At 37.5% G+C, this 27613-nt stretch overlaps 1 protein-coding gene across 7 annotated transcripts in view; it reads right to left on the reverse strand.

Moving 5' to 3' along the window:
• Nucleotides 1-4691: 4691 nt before the first annotated feature.
• The window catches only part of KDM6B (lysine demethylase 6B), a 459620-nt gene continuing 436698 nt past the window's right edge, over nucleotides 4692-27613 (reverse strand). For all 7 annotated transcript variants that reach the window (XM_053718307.1, XM_053718310.1, XM_053718306.1 and 4 more), the window contains 6 exons: nucleotides 17779-17893; nucleotides 17423-17610; nucleotides 17169-17310; nucleotides 15729-15855; nucleotides 9826-9996; nucleotides 4692-8875 (listed from right to left, as the gene is read on the reverse strand). In XM_053718307.1, coding sequence (XP_053574282.1) covers nucleotides 8852-8875; nucleotides 9826-9996; nucleotides 15729-15855; nucleotides 17169-17310; nucleotides 17423-17610; nucleotides 17779-17893 — 767 coding nt within the window. In that variant the 3' untranslated portion in view covers nucleotides 4692-8851. The remainder of the gene's footprint in view (nucleotides 8876-9825; nucleotides 9997-15728; nucleotides 15856-17168; nucleotides 17311-17422; nucleotides 17611-17778; nucleotides 17894-27613) is intronic.

The following is a 27613-nucleotide window of genomic DNA, read 5'->3' on the forward strand; positions in this document are numbered from 1 at the left end:
TAAAATTGTATGTTTGATATGGGTTAGACCACTAGATGGCAATAGAGGTTAAGAAAAATGTATATCTAAGTAATTAAGGTGAAAGGTGTGGTCTCACCTGACTGATGCTATTTAAAGGTGATTAAGTCTAACAAACAGTATGTGAACATGACTAAGGGATAACCACCCGAAACGTCGTTCTATTTTACCTGCTCCTACTATGTGTTTAATAAAGGAACTTTTTATATGAGAAGTGGTGCTGCTGCATTCTTTGAAGATTTCACAATAGATTTACAGGATGCATATCTGCATATTCCGATTCATCCAGATCATTATCAGTTCCTGAGATTCTCTTTCCTGGACAAGCATTACCAGTTTGTGGCTCTGCCGTTTGGCCTAGCTACAGCTCCAAGAATTTTTACAAAGGTTCTCGGTGCCCTTCTGTCTGTAATCAGAGAACAGGGTATTGTGGTATTTCCTTATTTGGACGATATCTTGGTACTTGCTCAGTCTTCACATTTAGCAGAATCTCATACGAATCGACTTGTGTTGTTTCTTCAAAATCATGGTTGGAGGATCAATTCACTAAAAAGTTCATTGATTCCTCAGACAAGGGTAACCTTTCTGGGTTTCCAGATAGATTCAGTGTCCATGACTCTGTCTTTGACAGACAAGAGACGTCTAAAATTGATTTCAACTTGTCGAAACCTTCAGTCACAATCATTCCCTTCGGTAGCCTTATGCATGGAAATTCTAGGTCTTATGACTGCTGCATCGGACGCGATCCCCTTTGCTCGTTTTCACATGCGACCTCTTCAGCTCTGTATGCTGAATCAATGGTGCAGGGATTACACAAAGATATCTCAATTAATATCTTTAAAACCGATTGTACGACACTCTCTAACGTGGTGGACAGATCACCATCGTTTAATTCAGGGGCTTCTTTTGTTCTTCCGACCTGGACTGTAATTTCAACAGATGCAAGTCTTACAGGTTGGGGAGCTGTGTGGGGATCTCTTACGGCACAAGGAGTTTGGGAATCTCAGGAGGTGAGATTACCGATCAATATTTTGGAACTCCGTGCAATTTTCAGAGCTCTTCAGTCTTGGCCTCTTCTGAAGAGAGAATCGTTCATTTGTTTTCAGACAGACAATGTCACAACTGTGGCATACATCAATCATCAAGGAGGGACTCACAGTCCTCTGGCTATGAAAGAAGTATCTTGAATTCTGGTTTGGGCGGAATCCAGCTCCTGTCTAATCTCTGCGGTTCATATCCCAGGTATAGACAATTGGGAAGCGGATTATCTCAGTCGCCAAACGTTGCATCCGGGCGAATGGTCTCTTCACCCAGAGGTATTTCTTCAGATTGTTCAAATGTGGGAACTTCCAGAAATAGATCTGATGGCGTCTCATCTAAACAAGAAACTTCCCAGGTATCTGTCCAGATCCCGGGATCCTCAGGCGGAGGCAGTGGATGCATTATCACTTCCTTGGAAGTATCATCCTGCCTATATCTTTCCGCCTCTAGTTCTTCTTCCAAGAGTAATCTCCAAGTTTCTGAAGGAATGCTTGTTTGTTCTGCTGGTAGCTCCGGCATGGCCTCACAGGTTTTGGTATGCGGATCTCATTCGGATGGCCAGTTGCCAACCTTGGACTGTTCCGTTAAGACCAGACCTTCTGTCGCAAGGTCCTTTTTTCCATCAGGATCTCAAATCCTTAAATGTAAAGGTATGGAGATTGAACGCTTGATTCTTGGTCAAAGAGGTTTCTCTGACTCTGTGATTAATACTATGTTACAGGCTGGTAAATCTGTATCTAGAGAGATATATTATAGAGTCTGGAAGACTTATATTTCTTGGTGTCTTTCTCATCATTTTTCTTGGCATTCTTTTAGAATTCCGAGAATTTTACAGTTTCTTCAGGATGGTTTAGATAAAGGTTTGTCCGCAAGTTCTTTGAAAGGACAAATCTCTGCTCTTTCTGTTCTTTTTCACAGAAAGATTGCTAATCTTCCTGATATTCATTGTTTTGTTCAAGCTTTGGTTCGTATAAAACCTGTCATTAAGTCAATTTCTCCTCCTTGGAGTTTGAATTTGGTTCTGGGGGCTCTTCAAGCTCCTCCTTTTGAACCCATGCATTCATTGGACATTAAATTACTTTCTTGGAAAGTTTTGTTCCTTTTGGCGATCTCTTCTGCCAGAAGAGTCTCTGAATTATCTGCTCTTTCTTGTGAGTCTCCTTTTCTGATTTTTCATCAGGATAAGGCGGTGTTGCGAACTTCTTTTGAATTTTTACCTAAGGTTGTGAATTCCAACAACATTAGTAGAGAAATTGTGGTTCCCTCATTATGTCCTAATCCTAAGAATTCTAAGGAGAAATCGTTGCATTCTTTGGATGTTGTTAGAGCTTTGAAATATTATGTTGAAGCTACTAAGTCTTTCCGAAAGACTTCTAGTCTATTTGTTATCTTTTCCGGTTCTAGAAAAGGCCAGAAAGCTTCTGCCATTTCTTTGGCATCTTGGTTGAAATCTTTAATTCATCATGCCTATGTCGAGTCGGGTAAAACTCCGCCTCAAAGGATTACAGCTCATTCTACTAGGTCAGTTTCTACTTCCTGGGCGTTTAGGAATGAAGCTTCGGTTGATCAGATTTGCAAAGCAGCAACTTGGTCCTCTTTGCATACTTTTACTAAATTCTACCATTTTGATGTATTTTCTTCTTCTGAAGCAGTTTTTGGTAGAAAAGTACTTCAGGCAGCGGTTTCAGTTTGAATCTTCTGTTTATGTTTTTCATTAAACTTTATTTTGGGTGTGGATTATTTTCAGCAGGAATTGGCTGTCTTTATTTTATCCCTCCCTCTCTAGTGACTCTTGCGTGGAAAGATCCACATCTTGGGTAGTCATTATCCCATATGTCACTAGCTCATGGACTCTTGCTAATTACATGAAAGAAAACATAATTTATGTAAGAACTTACCTGATAAATTCATTTCTTTCATATTAGCAAGAGTCCATGAGGCCCACCCTTTTTTGTGGTGGTTATGATTTTTTTGTATAAAGCACAATTATTCCAATTCCTTATTTTATATGCTTTCGCACTTTTTTCTTATCACCCCACTTCTTGGTTATTCGTTAAACTGATTTGTGGGTGTGGTGAGGGGTGTATTTGTAGGCATTTTGAGGTTTGGGAAACTTTGCCCCTCCTGGTAGGAATGTATATCCCATATGTCACTAGCTCATGGACTCTTGCTAATATGAAAGAAATGAATTTATCAGGTAAGTTCTTACATAAATTATGTTTTTATTACTTAACTATCCTGCATCCCACTGAGAGTGTAATCTCTTCTGCTGGCTGTGTTTACTTAGGCTATTCAATAGAATATACTCCAGTATAAAAACTTTCAGTATAGGTTTGGATACCACAGGTTAAATCAGCATTTCAAATGCCAAAATAGGGGTAAAGGAGCTACTTGTAAACAATTTAAAACACTCCAGCAGGTAAAATGAATCATTTGGAACAATTTAAAGGGGAGAAAATGTTTGGGTGAACTGTCCCTTTAACTCCAGTGAAGAGAACATTAGAAAAAATCAAGTGTAACTACCCCTATGACCAAAACATTACTATTGATCCCGGCAGTTACTGTATTACATTGTAATATAGCAGTTAACAGCAACCTTGCCCCAGGGTCACCATCAGGGGGTGACATACAAGGGTCACTGTAGTCAGGAGTCAGGCCTTTACCACCCACTAGACCAGGGAAATATTAACCCATTGCTATTGAGCTTTAATTTGTGCATGGCGGTAATTGTAATTTCCATGCCATGCACAATTTTTAGTGTTAGCAGCTTCATCAGCACCAGGAGGCAATGTCTTAGTGCCCCTGGCAGTTACTGTCTCCCTCGCCAGTGCACAGCAGTTTGTGTGAGGCCAATGTTTCAGGAATGTAGAGGCTTTGAGTTATCTGGTTATAGATATATACGAATTATGTGAGCCTGGCAATCACTACTAGGAAATGTTTATATTTCACATAACATTTGCTTTGTTTTACATAAAATTTGCTTTGTTTCCACCCCAATATAATGGATTAAAATGAATGCCCCTTTCATGTATTAAATCTTAAAAAAAAACATTAAAAATCCCCGGGTGCACACTATAATGAAATCTGCTGTGCACGCCTATGATACGTACATACTCACACACACATATACACACGTGCACACACACATATATATCTCAAAACAAATCACGTCTGACTCACTGGTCTTCAAACAAATTGTAAATATTATTGCTGTTGGCTTGGGTTCTACACAGTCTATATTGAAGTATGTTTCACTTTTGTACTGTTTAAGGAAGGGGAGTCATATCTGAAATGTCACAGCAATAAAATGTAGATGTTGTTGGAAGACCAGTGAGTTCTAGCAACGCATCTGAAGATTTAGTATAATAGTTGGCCTTGAGTCTTTATATCGGTTACTGTGTTTCTTATGTAATTCAGTTTCTGTGTTATTCTCTACTTATCTATTAAACAGTGATTGTCAGTCTGTACAAGATATGAGCTACATTGATAAAAACACAGTTTTCATCCCCGCCAATTACAATGATCTTGTATTTCAAGAATAGACTATAAGCCTTATAAATGATTTAAAATTAAGCAGAACAAAACATTTTAAATGCCTGAATGAAAAAGATAAAAATACACAAGAAAAACACTTTTGTATCAAAATCTTTATCAGATTTATTAATATCACAAATTCACAAAAAAAGGCAAAAAATCGCTGGCTCAGTTAAAAATAAGAAAGTTTGAATTGTGTTTAATAATGGAGAGTAGAAAGGGAGGGAAGGAGGAAAAAGAGTGGGAGAATGCTTGACTGTGAAAGTCTGGGGTGGGGCTCTGTTCCTGTTCGCTGACTGAGGGGACACATTGCTAGTCAGAGTGGTTTAGGGTTTTCAGGAAGATTTTATGGAATAAGTAGATTTGAGGCATATAGTATTTATAGTGTCCATTTAACCATAGATGCTGTAATACAAAGGGCTTTCTACACAAACTGTATAAAACGAGAGAGTCCGTCATCCCATTTGCACGTCTTCAAATAAAACGTTTGCTCCGCTGGTTAAACTGCTTATTGAAACTAGAGAGTGTGAACAAAAGGTCCTACCACTTCTCTCAAAAAGAGCCAACCATGAAGTGGGCTTGACTGTGCCATAGTAAGAAAGCCCTCATAATACATAAAATAGACCCAAACAAACAAACATTTTGCATTTAAACATATGAAGAGAATGACGCATAGTTTCACAAACATTTGTAAATGAAATGCAGCGGTAACCCCACAGAGCAGCGAATTGGGAATGAGAGGGATAGCTTCACATCTTGTTAAAAAAATAATAATTAAATAGTCAAGAAATTAACATCAAACCTTGATAATTGTTTAGCACCAGATATCAGGTTTTGGGGAAGGGAGGCAATGCTCTGTGATCATTGCAGGAAGGAGTCATTAGCACCGGTGACCTGCAGACCATTTGCACCCTTAACCCCCCTCCTGCAATAAATCTTCAGAGCTTTACCACTCTTTACACCATGCCTCCCTTCCCTCTAGAGCTGCAAATAAAAACCATCCCTTGTAGTTAAAACCAACTACCCCCTCCACCATATTAAAAGACCTTACAAAATTGTAGGAAACATAGCACCATAAAAAGAGAAATATTTACCCTACAAATTCAAGAAAAAAGTACACAAAACATATCACCCCAAACTCCTAAATTATAAGAAAAAAAAACGCTGAACATAATAAATAAAGCAATGCAAATAGATTTATGTAGGGGTTGGTTAACCCTCAGTGAATTTTCTCCCCCTTTATTAAAGTCTCTTTTTACTCAAACTAGACCACTGAAAAGCTGCCTAATAAAAAAAGGACAGATCGCTCACACAAGGTTTGTAGGATAAAGTTTTTGAGAGAATTGTGGTTTAAGGTGCGGAGACTGAAAACAGTTTGAATTCTAAAATCTGTGTATTCAGACACTCCCCCGAGGTGCCTGCACAATGAATAACTATAAATTATATGTGCTCTATTAATTCACTTTCAGAGTGCACCTTTTAAGTGCCTGCACCATATTAAATGCATTTATTTTAGCTGTACACATTTACAGTATATACTAATCTCTCTGCGTGTGTGTGCAGGGTTTTCTATTTACAAATCGGTAAGTGAAAAATCAGTAAGCTGGTGTACATGCACAATTTCTTGCACTGTCACACCCGCAAAGCTGGTAAATAGACAGTCAGACAAATGAACAATGGGTAATTATTTGCTAATTAAAGGTAGGGAAATGCCCACTAAGGATTTTCATTTCCATATATCCATTTATATATATTTATATACAATGTACATTTATATGGATGTGTGTATAGATGATGATCTGTAAAGTGCAGCATATGCTAATTTTTCTAAATTTTAGAGAAAATATGTGTTTTAGATACAGATGTACAGACATACTGGTTTTAGCATATAATGCTGAGGCATAAAAAAAAAGGTTTGGAAATGCAATAAATAATGGTGCAAAGTGAGTTTTGAAGCCAAAGTTATTATTTTTTTTAATGTAAAGTGATACTAAAGTATTATATACACACATGGAATATATCAGTAATTGGGTACTGCATTGCGAAATATCTCTATACAGAATAAATGTTTCAAAATTGGTTGCTTTGTTAAAAAAGTTACATTTGTCCAGGGACATAGCCTTCAAGAGTATTTATCTGGTCTTTTGCTGTGATCAACTATGGTCAGGCATAAATGGGTTCCTACACGAATCATTGTGCAGAATTTTGCATTGTGAGGGTTCCTTATCCTGTTGGATACTCTCTATCTTCTCTGGAGACAGTATAAAAAAACATTTTTTTAATTGAAATTACAGGAAAAGTGGGAAAAATAAATCCAATATAATGTATTTGTGTGAGTGTTTCTATGCACAAGATTTCTGATGAGTTATATTTTGAGTTGAATGTCCTTTTGAAGTGTTGCAGTTTTTATAGTTGTCCTGAATGAAAACTGTAATTCCAGGTAGAATAGAAATCTGCCAAAACCTATCTCCATCTGCTGAATGGATGGAGAACAGGTTAAATAGCCAGCATCTCTATCTTGCACCATCATATGTGGTTATATTGAAATATAATATGGGTTATACTTTGGAAGTATACTGTATATTTACACTTAAGACAACAGGATTTTGTAATACAATATATCTATATATATTAAAGTAATTTATGTTGATTCAACTTACTATTAAATTTGGTTCAGTTAAAATTTTGTGTGTATTTGTTACATATATATGGAGGCAGAGACAGGTTGTGAATTTATATGTGTGTGTGAGTGAACTGCCCGTTTCAATTTTTTTTTTTTTTTTTAAAAAAAGCTTTGAGGCGGCTTTTACGAAAACGTTTGCAAAGGGATAATTGGTGATAACTTATCCCGAAAGAGAGTGAAAAGCAGACATCCAGAGAGGGAGAATAGGTGAACAGACATGGAAGAGGCTTACGTGTACAATGAGATGCAAAGGGAGGCAATCACTTCTGAGGAGGATGGAATGACAAAGAGAGGAGAGACAGAAATAAGAAGTTCGACAGAAGACGTAAGGACAGGATGAGAAAACTAGACAACGAAGCAGACCAGCACATTGGAAATTTCAAGGGACAAGTTAAACCAATCTATATATATATATATATATTTATATTTATAAATTTCTATATTACAGAGACCAGGAAATGGGGTGAAAATCCCAGGAAACTTTAAAAGGGATTAAGTTCGCATTGAATAGATATCTATAGATATAAAAACCCGTATCTCACTCAATGAACACAACATGGGGAGAGGTAAGCTCACATCATTTCATTGCTGGCTGTGGGACCCCTTAAGCATCCACTAAAAAACACTTTCACATCCCAACAGAATATGAGGTCCCTGGCATGACTTATGATAACTCCACTTATCACTACAGTGTAAAAAATGCCAAAATGTGACCTACCCAAAAGAAAAAAAAACAAAAAACTTTTGCAGATGAAGTGCACATCTATCAATGTGAGACCCTGGTATTTTTTCAAGGCAAGAGAGACCATGATCAAAAAGCAAAGTTAATCTTTTCTTGCCTCCTCCACCAAATTCCATATCTCACAGCAGGCAAAAACTGTGTGGTATATTTCCACACCTTACATGCAACCCTCTCTCAATCATTTACAGGACGGGTGGTCCCACACAGACGCAATTTGACGCCCCATTTTCTGAAGCTTTGTGAGCATCACATGCTACTCCCCAAAGAGAGTGGGCCACTGGAGCCCACTTCTTGCCCATACTCGAGATTCAAAAGCAGAGCACCACTTTAAAATTAATTTAAATTTTTTTAAAAAATAAAATCCACGCAGTGTCCCCACCCACCACAAAAATATTCCCACACAAAATACCCCACAAAGTAATACAGCCCCCTCCCAAAAATAAAATAAAATACAGCCCCCTCCCCGAGAGTCACAAATTCAAGATTTCAGAATAAATATTCCTGATAAAATTACAAAAACAAAATAATAATATTAATAATAAAATTATCAATGTCGATACATGGAATCCTGCATCCTGATTGGCTGTTCCCGCAGGAGGCGGGAATTGTGTAAACAAGGCCTGCAATTGGCTGGAAAGCAAGACAAGAGTTTCCATGATCGACTCCCCTCCCCTTCTTTCCAATGTTCTCTCTTCAGTTGGCGTGATGTATAGCACCGCTCGACCTCTACCTCGCACAAGAGGTAGGAGGGAGTAGTTTGATTGGCAGGCTCAATGATGGGTGGGAGAGGGGGGAGAGACGGCTGTGGGAACAGCAGAGGAGGGGGAGAAGTCTCACCGGGTGCTTGGGGGTGGTGCCTAAAAAAGAAAGAAGTGTTAAAATGGTCACATAAAGAACCAACTTCATACAATTTATCTTGCCATATCCTGTTTAATACAATTTTCTTTACAATATTCAAAAGAGATATAAAATAGCAAAATACCCAGTATAATCTTTTAAGCAAGTTTATAATATAACTGCATTTAGAAAAATACTGATATATAACTGATTTTAGTTTGACACTTTTTACACTCCCCCCAATGCCAATCTTAAAGCAGAACGAGCCTCTGATTAGTGCATAATACACACCAGATATATATTTGCCTGTTCACAGTGAATGCACATTAATCAATGGCTGTTTTTAGAAGTGTAGAAAAGGAACTGATCATAAGAGAGAAAATTAAATATCAGCATTTTTAAAAATACAAATATATTGAAAAGTTGCTCAAAATGGTACGGCGGCATACATTTTTATGTCCCTTTAAGCAACTTTTTAACCATCTACAAGCTGGAAATAACCTTTCAGTTGCCAAGTGTATTAGCCACTTACACCTTTGCATTATTTCTACCTTTACGGAGAGGACTCAGAGTTCACTGAAGATGTAAATCTTTGCGACATTTTTTTTTTTAGGAATGCAAGAGACATATTTTTTTTTTAGCAAACTTTATTAGCATTTTTCATGGCATCTTTTGTTGGAAAGCAGGGAAGTAAAATCAGGAGCGTGCACGTGTCTTGAGCACTATATGGGAGAAGTTTTGCAATAATGTTATTTATTTGCAAGACCACTGGATGACAGCACTATTTCCTGCCATGTATTACCTACCTAGGTATCTCTTTAACAAAAATGACAATGGAAACAAAGCAAATTGAATAATAGAAGTATAATTGGAATTTATTTATTTTTAAATTGTATGCTCGATCTAAATCGCAAAAGAAAAGTTTTGTGTTTCATATTTCTTTAAGCCACCAATGACCTATTTTGCTTACCAGGTTGAAGTTGTCGTATAGGTGCATAAGTTCTTCCATCTTATACTGCTCGAGGATAACCACGTTATTGGTGCCATTGCTGGCAGTGCGAGCACAGCTCTCACAGTGTACCAGGTAAGTGTTCTTGCCGCCACTCTCGCTCGTTACAAACAGGATGTTAAAAACTTCAACCTAAAATAGAGAAAAATTATAAGTGGTGTCAGTTTCATGTCGGTTACATTGTTCATTTTATCTTAAATGGACAGAGAAATTAAAGAAAATATTCTGCCACTTTAAATTGAGTATTAGGCTTAAAAAAATACAAATAAGAAAAAAGGAAATTGTTCAAAAGAGGATATTTAGGAAAAAAAGTAACAGCAAACTCTAAACATTTATTTCATGCAAGGACTGACTGCTCACTGGCTGATAGGTAGAATTCCCACTGACTTACAAGCAAACAAACAACAAAAAGTGTTCTCAGTATAGAATTGGTTATACAAAACATGTGCACGCTCCTGAGCTCACCTTAGTTTACTCTTTAACACAGAATACCAAGAGAACTAAGCCAATTTTATAATAGGAGTAAACTGGAAAGTTGTTTAAAGGGACATGAAACCCCAAAAAAAATATTTCATGATTTAGGTAGAACATACAATTTTAAACAACTTTCCAGTTTACTTCTATTATAAAATGTGCTTTATTCTCTTGGTATCATTTGTTGAAGGAGCAATGCTCTACTGGATGCTAACTGAACACGTGGTGAGCCAATGACAATCGGTACTTCTAGATCGTAAGTTCCCACAGGAATAGGGCCCTCAATTCCTCCTGTATGCGTTTGTAAATTTTTCCCGGTCTCTTAGACGTTTTATATTATTGTTTTATTTAAATGAATTGTACCCATGGACAGCGCTGCGGAATATGTTGGCGCTTCATACATAAAAGTATAATAATGATAATAATAATAATAATAATATATGCAGCCACCAATCATCAGCTAGCACATAGGTGCTTTGCTGCTCATGAGCTTACCTAGATAAACCCTTCATCAAAGGATATCAAGAGAAGGAAGTAAATTAAGTAATATAAATAAATTAGAAAGTTATTTAAAATTGTATGCTCTGTCTGAATCATGAATGTCTAATTATGACCTTACTGTCCCCTTTAACATTGCATGCTCTATCTGAATCAAGAACATTTAGGACCAGATTATAAGTTGAGTGCAAAATATCGCTTCTGCAAAAGCGATATTTGTGCAAATGTGCGCTGGTATTACAAATGAGGTGCAATGCGAGCACAACTTTGCGTTCACATTGCACGGAAGCATTGCGCTCATGAGATTGCATTTCCGTAGGGTCCAATGGGTGTCTCATTCTCATGCTCTGACACGGCATAAGAACTAGCACAGCAAAGGGGGTAAGTCGCGCAGCAAATATAAAAATATATGTATATGAATTTATACATATAAATATGTTGTTAATATGTATGTATATATATATATATATATATATATATATATATATATGTATGTAAGCAAATACATATGTATTTACTAGGAACACACAGTCCCCCCAAAGACTGCAATGTAAAGGTGCTTTTCAGTGTCTTTTTTTTCCACCCAAACACCCCACAGCTGCAAACTTTAGCCACCAAAAACTGATTTTTTTTAATTTTATTTTTTAATATGCTACATAATATGGTTCATTTTATGAGCACTAAGCTCGTTTGTGGGCTAGCAATAAATTAGTGCTACACTTGTAATCTAGCCCTTAAAGGGACAGTACACTGTAAAATTGTTTTTCCATTAATGTATTTTAAATAACTTGTTATACCAACTGCAGAATATAAAATATTTGAGAAATTGCATTTTCATGCTTATTTGTGTATATGAAGTAGCTGATTTAGTGCTTTGAAACCACAGCCTATTACAATGGGTTAAACTTAAAGGTAATATCAGATCTCATTATGTTATAACTTTGTGTACACACACTTGCTTCCTTATCTTTTATTTGGCTGGAACACCAAAGCTCAATACATAGAGAGAACAATGGACAATTATTTCATTACTTAACTATCCTGCATCCCACTGAGAGTGTAATTTCTTCTGCTGGCTGTGTTTACAATAGCATATACTCCAGTATCAAAACTTTCAGTATAGGTGGCTATACCACAGGCTAAATCAGCTATTTCAAATGCTGAAATAGGAGTAAAGGAGCAACTTGTAAACAATTTAATACACTCTAGCAGGTAAAAACGATCAATGGGAATAATTTAAAGGGGAGATATTTTTTGGGTGAACTGTCCCTTTAATATAGACTTTACTGACCCTCATTTAAGAATCACTCTAAGCAAAAAAGTAGTGTATAGTATAACTTATGTATGTAGCAACAACAAACTTCTTATACAATTGTGTACTGTGTCTGTACTCTTGAGACTGGCGCCGTGGTATAACTTGGATGGGCTTGATCTGTTTACAAGCAAGTTGTGCGACAGATAAGGGATCAATAGTTCATCACAACTGATGCTTAGTTTGACAGATTTACAATGAACCTTATAAGATGATATCCATAAGGCACTTCCTTTGCACGTGCCAATCTTTACTTTGGTTTATATCCTTAAATATATTATCTGCTACTTCATTATCTTTCCAGTTTTCCATCTTTCCTATATAGCTACAATCAGAAACCAATAGAAAATGAATGCAGTAGGAATATTTGTTTAGCTACTTGAGACTTTAAACACTGATTCGCTAGTGATATATCCCCCCCCCCCCATAACTTCTGTCTATTTGTGTAAAACGATTGTTTTGTAGCTTATTCTTGAAACAAATGCAAACTATTGGATGACTTCCATGATCTGTTGTTCGTCATTATGTCTTATCATTTGCTTTTGCCTCTCTTGTTTACATTTGGTTATCTTTAGAAGGCAGGACCGGTCCTAGATTGCGAATGCTGGTGAAATACTGGATAAATAGGTATAAGTTTCAGGAATTTATATTTGCTGTAGGACTACTTGTTAGGCTTAAAACTGTGACCTGTTTAGACTTTATCTGAATCATGAAAGAAAATGTTTTTGTTTCATACCCTTTGAGTATGCATGTGAGTTTAAACAACGTCTTAAAGGGACACTCAATCAAAATTAAACTTTCATTATTCAGATAGAGCATGCCATTTTAAACAACTTTCCAATTTACTTCCATTAACTAAATGTGCACAGTCTTTTTATATTTAAACTTTTTGAGTCACCAGCTCCTACTGAGCATGTGCAAGGATAAGCGTGTATGCATTTGTGAATGGCTGATGGCTGTCACATGGTACGTGTATGCATTTGTGAATGGCTGATGGCTGTCACATGGTACAGGGGGAGTGGAAAAAGACATAACTTTAGAAATTGTCAGAAAAAAAATCTACTACTCGTTTAAAGTTCAGACTAAGTGCTATTGCATTGTCTTGTTATCTTGCATTTGTTGATTATGCAAATCTACTGTGTTGACTGGTCCTTTAATTTACACATATTATCAATTTTTCTTCGTTCTCTTATTATATTTTGTTGAAAAACAGGGATGTATACTTAGGAGCCAGTCCATTTCTGGAGCACTATATGGCAGCAGTTTTGCAAGAATGTTATCCATTTGCAAGAGCACTAGATGGCAGCACTATAATCTGCTTTGTAGTGCTCCAGATGCCTACCTAGGTATCTCTTTAACACAGAATATCATGGGACCGAAGCAAAGCTGATAATAGAAGTAAATTGGAAACTTTTTAAAAATGGTATCCTTTGTCTGGATCACAAAATAAAATTCTTAGGTTTCATATCCCTTTAAAGGGACATTAAACACAAAATACATTTTATAAGCATATTATTTAGGTTATTTCCTACCTCTAATTATGGGTGCAGCCATGATGAAATCTAACTTTTACTGCATTCCCGTGCCGATGTGTTTACACATGCGCCGTAACCCTTCATCAGATACCTACAGTTAAAGTGAATGTAAAGTTGAATGAATGAGTGCCTGATGAGTGGCACTTTAATTCATTAAACTTTACATTGCAGCAGTTTTTTCTTTAAAAATGTACCTTTTTCTTTAGCAAACACAGACCGCGATCCTCTGCCCGCAGCTCCCTTGTACTTACCTCACAATGACGAAACGGTTTTCCTCCAATCACGGCGTGCACCCAGAACGTCCATCTCGTGAGACCACGCCTTGATTGGAGGAAGCCGGTTTTGTCATTGAAGTGCTAAGTACAGAGGAGTTGCAGGAAGAGGATCGCCTGGCTGGGTTTCCTAAAGAAAAGGTAAGTATTTTTTTTTAAAAAACACTGCAATGTAAAGTTTAATGAATGAAAGTGCCCCTGTTTTTAATAAGAGTTTTTAAAAACCGGGCACTCATTCATTCAACTGTACATTCACTTTAAACCTAGGTTCCATAATTAGAGGGAGGTGTATGAAATTTATTTAGTGTCCCTTTAAACAACTTAGGATGTTCTGAAATTTTTTTTAATGTTTATTAAAAAGTCACTTCAAAAAAAATAATAATAATAAAAAGGTACTGTGTTCCTTCTAAATGTGAAGAAGCAGTCAATTGTCAAAAGTTAAATTCTGCTCTAATATATAATACAGAGCATCAGTGTGGGCTTACAAGATGTAAAATGAGTTATCACTGACACTAACACTGACACTATCACTAACACGCCACCACTGGCTCTCTGAGCAGGTGCAGTGTTTTAATAAAGACGCAAGAGTCATAAGCAGCATGTGTGTGTTTGATCGCTTTTAATAAAAGCATTTTTGTAATACAGCGAACATTTTATTTTGACCACTATTGACTCCATTTGCCTGGGCAGACAAAATTCCAACCTGTCTGCCTGTGATTGGAGCAAGTGTGCAGCATCGTACTCACATTTATCATTGCCCAAACAGCTGCTCATGCAGCACTGCTCCTTGCTCTCATGCAAACAACTGCGCAAGAGCAGGGGTTGTCAATCACCCCAGAAGGATCCAGACAGAGCACTATTATTATTATTATATTCTTAATTTAAGATAATTTTTTTGTGTGGGGAGGGAACAACACCCAATCTCCTTCCTCCAAATTCTCCCTCTTTTCTTCCTTTACTCTCTTAAGATCTCTTAGCTTCTTTTCCAGATTTGTGCTCTTGCTTTGATTTTAAATTTCACTGGCTATGGGCAGGGAAAACTAAATGGGAGATAGCAAGATGTTTGGGTGGTGGAGAGAGCAAATTACCCATTTAAGTGTAATGACCGTAAGTTCTTCTATAACCAAAACCATTTAAGCAAACCAAGATTAAAATGGTGTAATGTGTTAAGATACAAATAACAGCCTAGATTACAAGTGGAGCACAAAAATATTAGCGTTATTGCTCATATTACAGATCCAAAGTTATTTTATTATTGCGGAAACGATAGTCCAGGGCGCTCTACTACTAGCGCATTAAAACACCATCTACTTGACGTAGCAGCTTTATACTTTGCTTGTGGTTGTGCAAAAGATAACACATCATGCACTATCGATTGAGCTCCACTAGTAATCTAGCTCAATCTATTTAAAGAGACATGAAAGTCATATTTTTTTCTTTCATGATTTAGAAAGAGCCTGTGATTTTAAAAAGCTTTCTAATTTACTTCTATTATCTAATTTGATTCTTTCTCTTGATATAATTAGCTTGAAAGCATATCTAGACAGGCTCAGTAGCTGCTGATTGGTGGCACCACATAGATGCCTCATGTGAAAGGTTCACCAGTGTGCATTGCTCTTTCTTCAAAAAAGGATATCTAAAGAATGAAGCAAAATAGATTATAGAAGTAAATTTGAATGTTTAAAATTGTATTCTTTATTTGAATCATGAAAGAAAAATGTTGGGTTTAGTGTCCCTTTAAGCAACCGTCCTTTAAAACATCTCAAGACTTACATCACATTCATTGCAGTAATATGCAGGTTCATCTTTCACTCTGCCCTGATAGGCAAGTTTCTTCCCACTGCGGATCAGGCTGTCCTTCTGCACCTGACACCGTTTGATAGATTGTAAGAGACAGTACCTGAGTGTGAGAAAACAAAGGACATTATGAGAAAAACATCAGAATAAAAGGAAATAAGAGCAAGAAAAACAAAAGCAGGCAGGGAAATGATATTAGCAATAATAGCCTTTGATTCACACCCACACCAGTAAAGATGTATGTCCTTTTAAAGGGCAAGGAAAACCAAAAATAAAATGATTCAGATAGAGCATGTCATTTTAAGATTCTTTTAAATTCAATTCTTTTTGTCAAATTTACTTTGTTCTCTTTTTAGCCTTTGTTGAAAAGAATATATGTACATACCCTACTCTACTGGGAGCTAGCTGGCAACTCCTCACGTCTCGTGTCATTGGCTCATCAGATGAGGTAATCTAGTGCCCAGTAGTGCATTGCTGCTCTGGAGCTGACTTTAATTATGTGTTTAATCCCATTGCATTAGATTAAACACAAAATTATAGACAAGCAATAGTGCTATAATAAAATGCTCTAGCATTTTGCACTTTTATATCACTAAGGGGCCAAACAGAGCCCACATTTTCCTCTATAACGTAACACTAATATATGGGAAAGTAATATCTATAGTGAGAGGGAAGGATTTAAGAGAAGTGACACTATTGTGAATTTTCAAACATACAACTCTTAATGAGAATGTATTTACAATAAGTACACAATACGTACACATGAACAAAGTACAAGTATCATTAAAGAAAGAAAATATTCCATCCCTAAAAGCCTTGATCTCTAAGTGCAACATAAAGGCAGCAGACTTAGTGGGGCCAATAAAGCCTATAGCAGGTCAAATATAGAGGTTTGCTGAGAACTTAAAGGGACACTAAACCCCATGATTCAGATAGAGAATACAATTTCAAACAACATTCCAATTTACTTCTATTATCTAATTTGCGTTTTTGTTTTGGTATCCTTTGTTAAAGAAATAGCAATGCACATGGGTGAGCCAATCACACGAGGCATCTATGTGAAGCCACCAATCAGCAGTTACTGAGCCTATTGAGATATTCTTTTCAGCAAAGGATATCAAGAGAATGAAGCAAATTAAATAATAGAGGTAAATTAGAAAGTTGTTTAAATGTCCCTTTAACTTCGTGAACACATTTAGTATCTCAACATATAATATATATATATATTATTATTTATTTTTAAAGAGAGGAACTTGGCATTTCTGTCCTTTCCTAAAGGAGCTTTGTGAGTCTAACTAGGGTGTGCCAAAAAAAAGAAATTTAAGTTCTTACATAAAAGTGAATGAGAACTATAAAGAGGGAAATGCAATAAAAAGAATCCATAGAACTGAAAGTTGCATTTTCTTTTGAACTTACTTGATCATACGGTACAGGTCTGGGTCACTGATTTTCACAGTTTTTGCAACGTTCCATGATACATGGATCATTGGGACAATGGATTTCACGTTTTTCACTTCATTCCACTCAAACCGTTCCAGGGCCAACTGGTACTGATAGGCTGAAATACACAGGAAAATGTTACTCTGTCATATAGTCTATCAATAGGTTATATGCTGTGCACAGTGGCACATAATTATATCCGTTCAATACGTCATTCCAGTGCCACTTACGTGTCAGGGGACCAACGTTCCATGCAATGTTGTTGCACCAGCCAGTTGCCTGCACCCAATGGACTGTGCCAGCGTTGATCCACACCAGGTCACCTGGGCGCTGCACAAACCGGTAGACTGGGATGTCTGAACGGTAAAGATCATCTAATACCGGCCACCAAGAACCTGTCAGGTAATCCAGGTTATGCCTAAAGTCGGAGGAAACATGTTATAAAACACAGAAATGCTTGGCACAGTGTATATCATATTTGGGGACTTGACTATATCTATAAGGTATTTAAAGTATAACATATATTATTGTTCTACAGTAACACCATTCTAAATGATCCATGAGTTGTTTAATGATACAAACTAACCTGTCACAGAAGGCGCTGATTTCCTGCCAGTAATTCTCATGCACAGCAAACCACTCACAGTCACCTGGACCAATATTTATATTCACCGAACAAAAATTATTGTTCTCCTGGTGACCTGTAAGGGTAGAGGGATAAATAAATTTGTTATAGTGTATAGTCTTTTTTTCCCCCTTTTCCTTAAAAACAAATTCTAGCAAGGGACAAATATAAAAGTAGCAAATCAAATATGTTTAGACTATTATTCATTACAAATAATTTCCTATGACAAGACAAAGAATAGCCATAATTCAATAAACATGCATAATGTTTGGCCAGGAGAGGGCAGAAGAGAGCGCACATATATTGTCTTTAATCACTTGAACCTGAGGTTTCAAAGGGACACTACACCCAAAAAATTTCTTTCATGATTCAAGTAGAGAATACAATTTTAAACATCATTCCAATTTACTTCTATTATCTAGTTTGCTTCATTATTTAGCTATCCTCTGTTGAAGAAATAGCAATGCACATGGGTGAGCCAATCATATGAGGCATATATGTACAGCAACCAATCAGCAGCTACTGAGCATATCTAGATATGCTTTTCAGCACAGTATATCAAGAGAATAAAGCAAATTAGATAATAGAAGTAAATTAGAAAGATATTACAAATTGCATGCTCTTTCTAAATCATAAAAGAAAAAATTTGGTTTTCATGTCCCTTTAAGGCTTCTTTTATTTATTTTTATTTTTTAATTGCTGATGTTTTTAAATGACAAGGAAATCGAATTGGGAAGTACACTCTAAAACAGGATGTAACTATTGTTAAACGCAGTGGAAATAGAGCCTCAGCGCCCCCAACAGCATACATTCCGTTTTACCGTAGGGACCATTTACAGACAAAAGACTGAGATTGGTAAGTGCATTGTGCCTAAGTGTTAAACACAAGAACTACATGAATGTCTCGTTAAGGAGAGAATTTTTCAGAAAAGCTTTGAAGTTCTCCGTTTATTGCATTGTATAACGTACTTTTACCTAAATATACTCTGCCCTAAAAGGCATGGTCAACCATAAACGTCTGCTAGATGGGAAGCATTTGAATTTCCTACCCTTCCAGTTAACATAGCCTGTTGTGAAATAAAAAAAATTACACGCTATATACTTTGTAACTTGTTTCAAACCACAACAAAGGCAGTTTTAGACTACAGCAGTACCTTATTGTAGATTTCCGTCATGCCGAATTTGTTTTCCTCTAAATATTTTTTTTTGTTCTCTTTGACTCATAACTGATGTACTAGCATATATTGTAAACTGTTTACTCACAGGTACAGGAAAGATATGACAACAATTTGCAGAATGCCATTTATACAAAAACATTTAATGCAAGTGTATGCCCAAAGGAAAGTACCATTATTACAAATGTGGGGGTGGTAAGGGGTTTCACTGAACATCTTTACACAGAATCTAAATTTCCAGGTAAAATTATACATACTGTTTGCCACAATAAATCTCATTATATCCTTGCAGACCAGACGCCTACTCTTACAGATCACTTATCACCCCAGGTTCTAACTTCCTGTGACATATTCAGCCATGTGTTGCAACAAACGTGAATACAGACACGCTGGTTGAGAATTCCTATTACATGTAAGACTAACAACTATTTTAAAAGGAAAGTTGTAATGTCTTACATACATTCTACCTAAATTAAATACAATAGAATAGAATCAAAAAGTACAAAATAGAAATGCAATACAATAGCACTTACTCTAAATGATGAATTTAAAAATTTCTGTTAAAATTTGTCAGGCCTCGTGTAACATGTGACAGCCATCAGCCAATCACAAACTCATGTTAGAATATGAAAAATGGGATGAAAACTTGTCTAGGCTTATAATAGATGTAATAGGGCTGTATTCAGCTATTCCCCATGAACTAGGATTATTTCTGGGTTTGTACAGTAGTTATTGAACTGAATTTAAAAATTATATAATCCGGGTTATTAATTTTCTTCTACGACATAACTATTTCATGTTTGATGGACAATTTTATCTCCAAAGCCATGGGACAGCAATGACCCCTTATACGCTAACCTCTATATGGGGTGGTAGGAGCTGTCCCGTGTCATTGGAGATGCTAATACATTTTTATCGCAGGTAGATAGATGAACTACTGTTCATCTGGAAGGGTACAAAATTAGAAGCAGAACTTTTTGTCTCATACCTTAATGAAAATGAACATGGTCTGCAATTTAACTTTAGTTTTAATTACATAGACATGCCCTATTTGGATTTAGTTCTAAGGGGAGGATTTGTATAGATAATGGATTGTCAGTAGTCTGTACCGCAAGCCAATTATGACTAACACTTTGCTTCATGCAAACAGCTCACATCCTAAAAACACTGGTTTTAGTTTGATAAAAACAAATTATGCTTACCTGATCATTTTAATTTCTTCAGATGGATAGAGTCCACAGCTGCATTCATTACTTTTGGGAATTAAGAACCTGGCCACCAGGGGGAGGCAAAGACACCCCAGCCAAAAGCTTAAATACTCCTCCCACTCCCCTGTCATTCTGCCGAGGAACAAGGAACAGTAGAATAAATATCAGGATGACAAAGGTGCCAGAAGAATAAAAATACAGACGGCACAAAGAAAAATATATGGGTGGGGAGCTGTGGACGCTTTCCATCTGAAGAAAAGAAAATGATCAGGTAAGCATAATTTATGTTTTTCTTCATAAATGGAAAGAGTACACAGCTGCATTCATTACTTTTGGGAAAACAATACCTAAGCTATAGAGGATACTGAATGCCAAGAGGGGTACAAGAGGTGGCCCATTCTGAGGGCACCAGGCCTGAAATCACTACCCAACAAAACTCTGCTTCGTCCGAAGCCGAGAACATTGAAAGGAAAAGGCCCCAAGGACACTGACCCGCAGATAGTCCGGAAGCCTAGCTAGAGACCGTAAAATCAGACTCAACTGAACCAACAGTCCTCTAGGAGACACCGTCGGCCCCCAACCACACACCCGTTGCTAGCGAAGGGAACAGCAGCCCAAAACTCCCAAAGGGACAGGGCAAGAAAAAAAACAAAGGAAATCGAAAGGACGCCACAAAATTCCAGAAAGGAAGACCCCTATAACAAGCCCAGCTCATAAAAATGGGTCCAAATAAATAAGGTAAGGCAACGCCTAGACCAACATAACACAAGGCCTAGGACCGGGCATCAGAAACAACGATTTCTACTCTCCGCCACAAGTGGAAGCCCCAAATGACCACAGAAAACTTATCCTCAAGTCGTCAGCACCTAAAATACTGAAGTATTCAACACAAAAATACGTGTAGCAGACCCAGACGAGTAAACACCAGAGTCAGAAAACTTTACGAAAAGTAAGAGGTGGCCAAACAGGATATCGGATTGTAAAAACTCACAAACAGAGGGCACCCTCTAGGCATTCCCAGTCGCCAGACCGACACATAGGTCCCAAAGGGGAGAAGTATAGAACCTCAAATAAGCACATTACTCCCCCACAGAACAGCGATCTTAGGACCTACTCCCAGCCGGGCCAGCCCAAGCATCAGTAGGTCCGAAAACAGGGGAATAGAAAAACCCCGGCACCCGCTCACAAAAGAGTGTAAAAAACGGCTTCAGCCATTCCACAGAGCTCGGGAACCCCCCCCCCCCCTCCAAGGCTCCAGAAAGACAGTCGACAAGGCCGAAGAACCAGAAGAGTATAGCAATGGCCCATCTCGACGCGGAGTCAGCAAGACACCGGATGAGCAGAACAACCCAGAGAGCATGCCGCTCTCTAAATAGGTTAAACCCTCTGTTTCATCCCTTGAATCCTAGGAAAAATCCTAAATAAGGCTAATTCATAGGAGAACAAGCCCCTCCCCTAAGAAAAAGGGGGTCATTAGAGACAGAGTACCTGCCCAAGAGGCACAAGGCCACAGCCCAATAAGAGAACACTCTCTAACGCAGACGAACCTGGAAGGAATCACCTGAATCCTGCGCACAGAAGGGAGCATAAACTGCAGTGGTAATCCCTATAACCCCTTGCCTGCAGAACCGCAAGGCCATCAGGGTACTTCAGCAAACCGTCCAGGGGAAACCGTTCATTGAGCCTATGCAAGCCAATGATAGCGGTACTCAGGAAATCTGGCCGTCAACCAGCTCAACTAGCCAGACCAAAGGTCATAGTCCATACCCGGAACAGGAGAACCCCGAACCTGCCCTGGATCATGAAAAACATAATTTATGTAAGAACTTACCTCATAAATTCATTTTTTTCATATTGGCAAGAGTCCATGAGCTAGTGACGTATGGGATATACAATCCTACCAGGAGGGGCAAAGTTTCCCAAACCTCAAAATGCCTATAAATACACCCCTCACCACACCCACAATTCAGTTTAATGAATAGCCAAGAAGTGGGGTGATAAAGAAAGGAGTAAAAAGCATCAACAAAGGAATTTGGAAATAATTGTGCTTTATACAAAAAAATCATAACCACCATAAAAAAGGGGGTGGGCCTCATGGACTCTTGCCAATATGAAAGAAATGAATTTATCAGGCAAGTTCTTACATAAATTATGTTTTTTTTTTCATGTAATTGGCAAGAGTCCATGAGCTAGTCAAGTATGGGATAGCAATACCCAAGATATGGAACTCCACGCAAGAGTCACTAGAGAGGGAGGGACAAAATAAAAATTAATCCATAACCCAAATATAAGTTTATTCAAAAAAGAAAAAGAAAAAAACTTAAATCATAAGCAGAAGAATCAAACTGAAACAGCTGCCTGAAGAACTTTCCTACCAAAAACTACTTCCAAAGAAGCAAATAAATAAAAATGGTAGAATTTAGTAAATGTATGCAAAGAAGACCAAGTTGCTGCTTTGCAAATCTGATCAACTGAAGCTTCATTCTTAAAAGCCCAAGAAGTGGAAACTGATCTAGTAGAATGAGCTGTAATTCTCTGAGGCAGGGCTTTACCCGACTCCAAATAAGCTTGATGAATCAAAAGCTTTAACCATGAAGCCAAAGAAATGGCAGAAGCCTTCTGACCTTTCCTGGAACCAGAAAAGATAACAAATAGACTAGATGTCTTCCTGAAATCTTTAGTGGCTTCAACATAATATTTCAGAGCTCTCACCACATCCAAAGAATGTAAAGATCTCTCCAAAGAATTCTTAGGATTAGGACACAAAGAAGGGACAACAATTTCTCTATTAATGTTGTTAGAATTCACAACCTTAGGTAAGAATTTAAATGAAGTCAGCAAAGCTGCCTTATCCTGATGAAAAATCAGAAAAGAAGGATCACAAGAAAGAACAGATAATTCAGAAACTCTTCTAGCAGAAGAGATGGCCAAAAGGATCACCACTTTCCAAGAAAGTAGTTTAATGTCCAAAGAATGCATAGGCTCAAATGGAGAAGCCTGTAAAGCCTTCAAAACCAAATTAAGACTCCAAGGAGGAGAGATTGATTTAATGACAGGCTTGATACGAACCAAAGCCTGAACAAAACAATGAATATCAGGAAGTTTAGCAATTTTTCTGTGGAATAAAACAGAAAGAGCAGAGATCTGTCCCTTCAAGGAACTTGCAGACAAATCTTTATCCAAACCATCCTGAAGAAACTGAGAATTTATGAGAAGAACACCATGAAATGCAAGTCTTCCAAACTCGATAATAAATCTTTCTAGAGATAGATTTACGAGCCTGCAACATAGTATTAATCACTGAGTCAGAGAAACCTCTATGACTAAGCACTAGGCGTTCAATTTCCATACCTTCAAATTTAATGATTTGAGATCCTGATGGAAAAATGGACCTTGAGATAGAAAGTCTGGTCTTAATGGAAGTGGCCAAGTTTGGCAACTGGACATCCAAACAAGATCCGCATACCAAAACCTGTGAGACCATGCTGGGGCCACCAGCAGCACAAACAATTGCTCTATGATGATTTTGGAGATTACTCTTGGAAGAAGAACTAGAGGCGGGAAAATATAAGCAGGTTGATAACACCACGGAAGTGTCAACGCATCCACTGCTTCCGCCTGAGGATCCCTGGAAATTTCTTGTTTAGATGAGATGCCATCAGATCTATTTCTGGAAGCCCCCACATCTGAACAAATTGAGAAAACACATCTGGGTGGAGAGACCATTCTCCCGGATGTAAAGTCTGACGACTGAGATAATCTGCTTCCCAATTGTCTATACCTGGGATATGAACCGCAGAAATTAGACAGGAGCTGGATTCCGCCCAAACAAGTATCCGAGATTGTTCTTTCATAGCTTGAGGACTGTGAGTCCCACCCTGATGATTGACATATGCCACATTTGTGATATTGTCTGTCTGAAAACAAATGAGCAGTTCTCACTTCAACAGAGGCCAAAACTGAAGAGCCCTGAAAATTGCACGGAGTTCCAATATATTGATTGGTAATCTCGCCTCTTGGACGAACGAAAGAGGCCCCTAGAATTATACAATGGTGATCTAACCACCAAGTCAGAGAAAGTCGAACATTGGGATTTAAGGATATTAATTGTGATATCCTTGTATAATCCCTGTACCATTGGTTCAGCAAACAAAGCTGGAGAGACAAAGTCATGGACACTGAATCTATCTGGAAACTTAAAAAGGTTACCTTTGTCTGAGGAATCAAAGATCTTTTTGGTAAATTGATCCTCCAACCATGTCTTTGAAGAAACAACGTTAGTTGATTTGTGTGAGATTCTGCAGAACGTAAAGACTGAGCGAGTACCAAGATATCGTCCAAATAAGGAAACACTGCAATACCCCGCTCTTTGATTACAGAGAGTAGGGAACCGAGAACCTTTGAAAAGATTCTTGGATCTGTCACAAGGCCAAAAGGAAGAGCAACAAATTGGTAATTCTTGTCTAGAAAAGAGAATCTCAGGAACTGATAATGATCCGGATGAATCGGAATATGAAGATATGCATCCTGTAAGTCTATCATGGACATATAATGCCCTTGCTGAACAAAAGGCAGAATAGTCCTTATAGTCGCCATCTTGAAAGTTGGTACTCTTACATATCGATTCAAAATCTTCAGATCCAAAACTGGTCTGAATGAATTTTCTTTCTTTGGGACAATGAATAGATTTGAATAAAACCCCAGACCCTGTTCCTGAAACGGAACTGGCATGATTACCCCTGATAACTCCAGGTCTGAAACACACTTCAGGAAAGCCTTTACTGGGTTCCCTGGAATGAGCAAGAGAAAAAAATCTTCTCACAGGCGGTCTTACTCTGAATCCTATTCTGTACCCCTGAGAGACAATACTCTGAATCCAATGATTTTGGACCGAATTGATCCAAACATCCTTGAAAAATTTGAATCTGCCCCCTACCAGCTGAGCTGGAATGAGGGCCGCACCTTCATGCGGATTTGGGGGCTGGCTTTGATCCCTTAAATGGATTGGATTTATTCCAATTTGAGGAAGGCTTCCAATTGGAAACAGATTCCTTTGGGGAAGGATTAGATTTCTGTTCCTTATTATGTCGAAAGGAACGAAAACGGTTAGCAGCTTTAAATATACCCTTAGGCTTTTTTATCCTGAGGCAAAAAAACTCCCTTCCCCCCAGTTACAGTTGAAATTATTGAATCCAACTGAGAACCAAATAATTTATTACCTTGGAAAGAAAGAGATAGCAATATGGACTTAGAAGTCAAACAGCATTCCAAGATTTGAGCCACAAAGCTCTTCTAGCTAAAATAGCTAAAGACATATATCTAACATCAACTTTGATTATATCAAAAATGCCATCACAAATTAAATTATTAGCATGTTGAATCAACTTAACAATGCTAGACAAATCATGATCCGATACTTGTTGCGCTAAAGTCTCCAGCCAAAAAGTTGAAGCAGCTGCAACATCAGCCAAAGAAATTGCAGGTCTAAGAAGATGACCTGAATATAAATAAGCCTTCCTTAGATAAGATTCAAGTTTCCTATCTAAAGGATCTTTAAAAGAAGTACTATGTTCCGTAGGAATAGTAGTACATTTAGCAAGAGTAGAGATAGCCCCATCAACTTTGGGGATCTTTTCCCAAAACTCCAATCTAACTGCTGGCAAAGGATACAATTTTTTAAACCTTGAAGAAGGAATAAAAGAAGTACCAGGTCTATTCCATTTCTTAGAAATCACATCAGAAATAGCATCAGGAACTGGAAAAACCTCTGGAATAACCACAGGAGGCTTATAAACAAAGTTTAAACGTTTACAAGTTTTAATATCAAGAGGACTAGTTTCCTCCATATCCAATGTAATCAACACTTCTTTTAATAAAGAACGAATATAGTCCATTTTAAATAAGAGGATTTGTCAGTGTCAATATCCGAGGCAGGATCTTCTGAATCAGATAGATCCTCATCAGAGAAAGATAAATCAGTATGTTGCCGGTCATTTGAAATTTCATCAACTCTATGAGAAGTTTTAAAAGACCTTTTACGTTTATTAGAAGGCGGAATGGCAGACAAAGCCTTCTGAATAGAATCAGAAGTAAATTCTTTTAAATTTACAGGTATATCTTGTGCATTAGATGTTGAGGGAACAGCAACAGGTAATGAACTACTACTGATGGATACATTTTCTGCATGTAAAAGTTTATCATGACAACTATTACAAACCACAGCTGGAGGTATAATCCCCACAAGTTTACAACAAATGCACTTAGCTTTAATAGAACTGTTATCAGGCAGCAGGAATCCAACAGTGAATTCTGAGACAGGATCAGATTGAGACATCTTTTAAATTAAGAGAAAAAAAACAACCTATAAAGCAAAATGATCAATTTCCTTATATGGCAGTTTCAGGAATGGGACAAAATGCAAACAGCATAGCCCTCTGACATAGAAAAAGGCAAGAGACAAATAGGAATGGGGTATTAAATAATGAAAATATTTGGCGCCAAGTATGATGCACAACAAACAGAAAAATATTTTTTGGCGCCAAAAACGTCAGAAAACGAAACACTCGTGTCATAGATGACGCAACCTTGTGAAGGAGTCGGCGTCAGCTAAGATGCCGGAAATGCCGAATTTGCATCAACGAACGTAACTTCGCGCCAAAAAAACTTGTGCCAAGAATGACGCAATAAACTGTGGCATTTTGCGCCCTCGCGAACCTAATTCTGCTTGCAAATTTAAAAGACAGTCAATTAGAAAAAGAGACTATACCCCAGGTAAGGAATACATTTTCATAAAAAAACATTTCCCAGATATGAAACTGACAGTCTGCAAAAAGGAAATATACTGAAAACCTGAATCATGGCAAATATAAGTACAATACATATATTTAGAACTTTAAATAAAAACAAAGTGCCAAACCATAGCTGAGAGTGTCTTAAGTAATAAAAACATACTTACCAAAAGACACCCATCCACATATAGCAGATAGCCAAACCAGTACTGAAACAGTTATCAGTAGAGGTAATGGAATATGAGAGTATATCGTCGATCTGAAAAGGGAGGTAGGAGATGAATCTCTATGACCGATAACAGAGAACCTATGAAATAGATCCCTGTGAGGAAAACCATTGTATTCAATAGGTGATACTCCCTTCACATCCCTTTGACATTCACTGTACTCTGAGAGGAATCAGGCTACAAAATGCTGAGAAGCGCATAGCAACGTAGAAATCTTAGCACAAACTTACTTCACCACCTCCATAGGAGGCAAAGTTTGTAAAAACTGAATTGTGTGTGTGGTGAGGGGTGTATTTATAGGCATTTCGAGGTTTGGGAAACTTTGCCCCTCCTGGTAGGATTGTATATCCCATACGTCACTAGCTCATGGATTCTTGCCAATTACATAAAAGAAAGAC

The sequence above is a fragment of the Bombina bombina genome, chromosome 6 (assembly GCF_027579735.1).
Source record: "Bombina bombina isolate aBomBom1 chromosome 6, aBomBom1.pri, whole genome shotgun sequence".
In the NCBI taxonomy this organism is placed as follows: domain Eukaryota; kingdom Metazoa; phylum Chordata; class Amphibia; order Anura; family Bombinatoridae; genus Bombina; species Bombina bombina.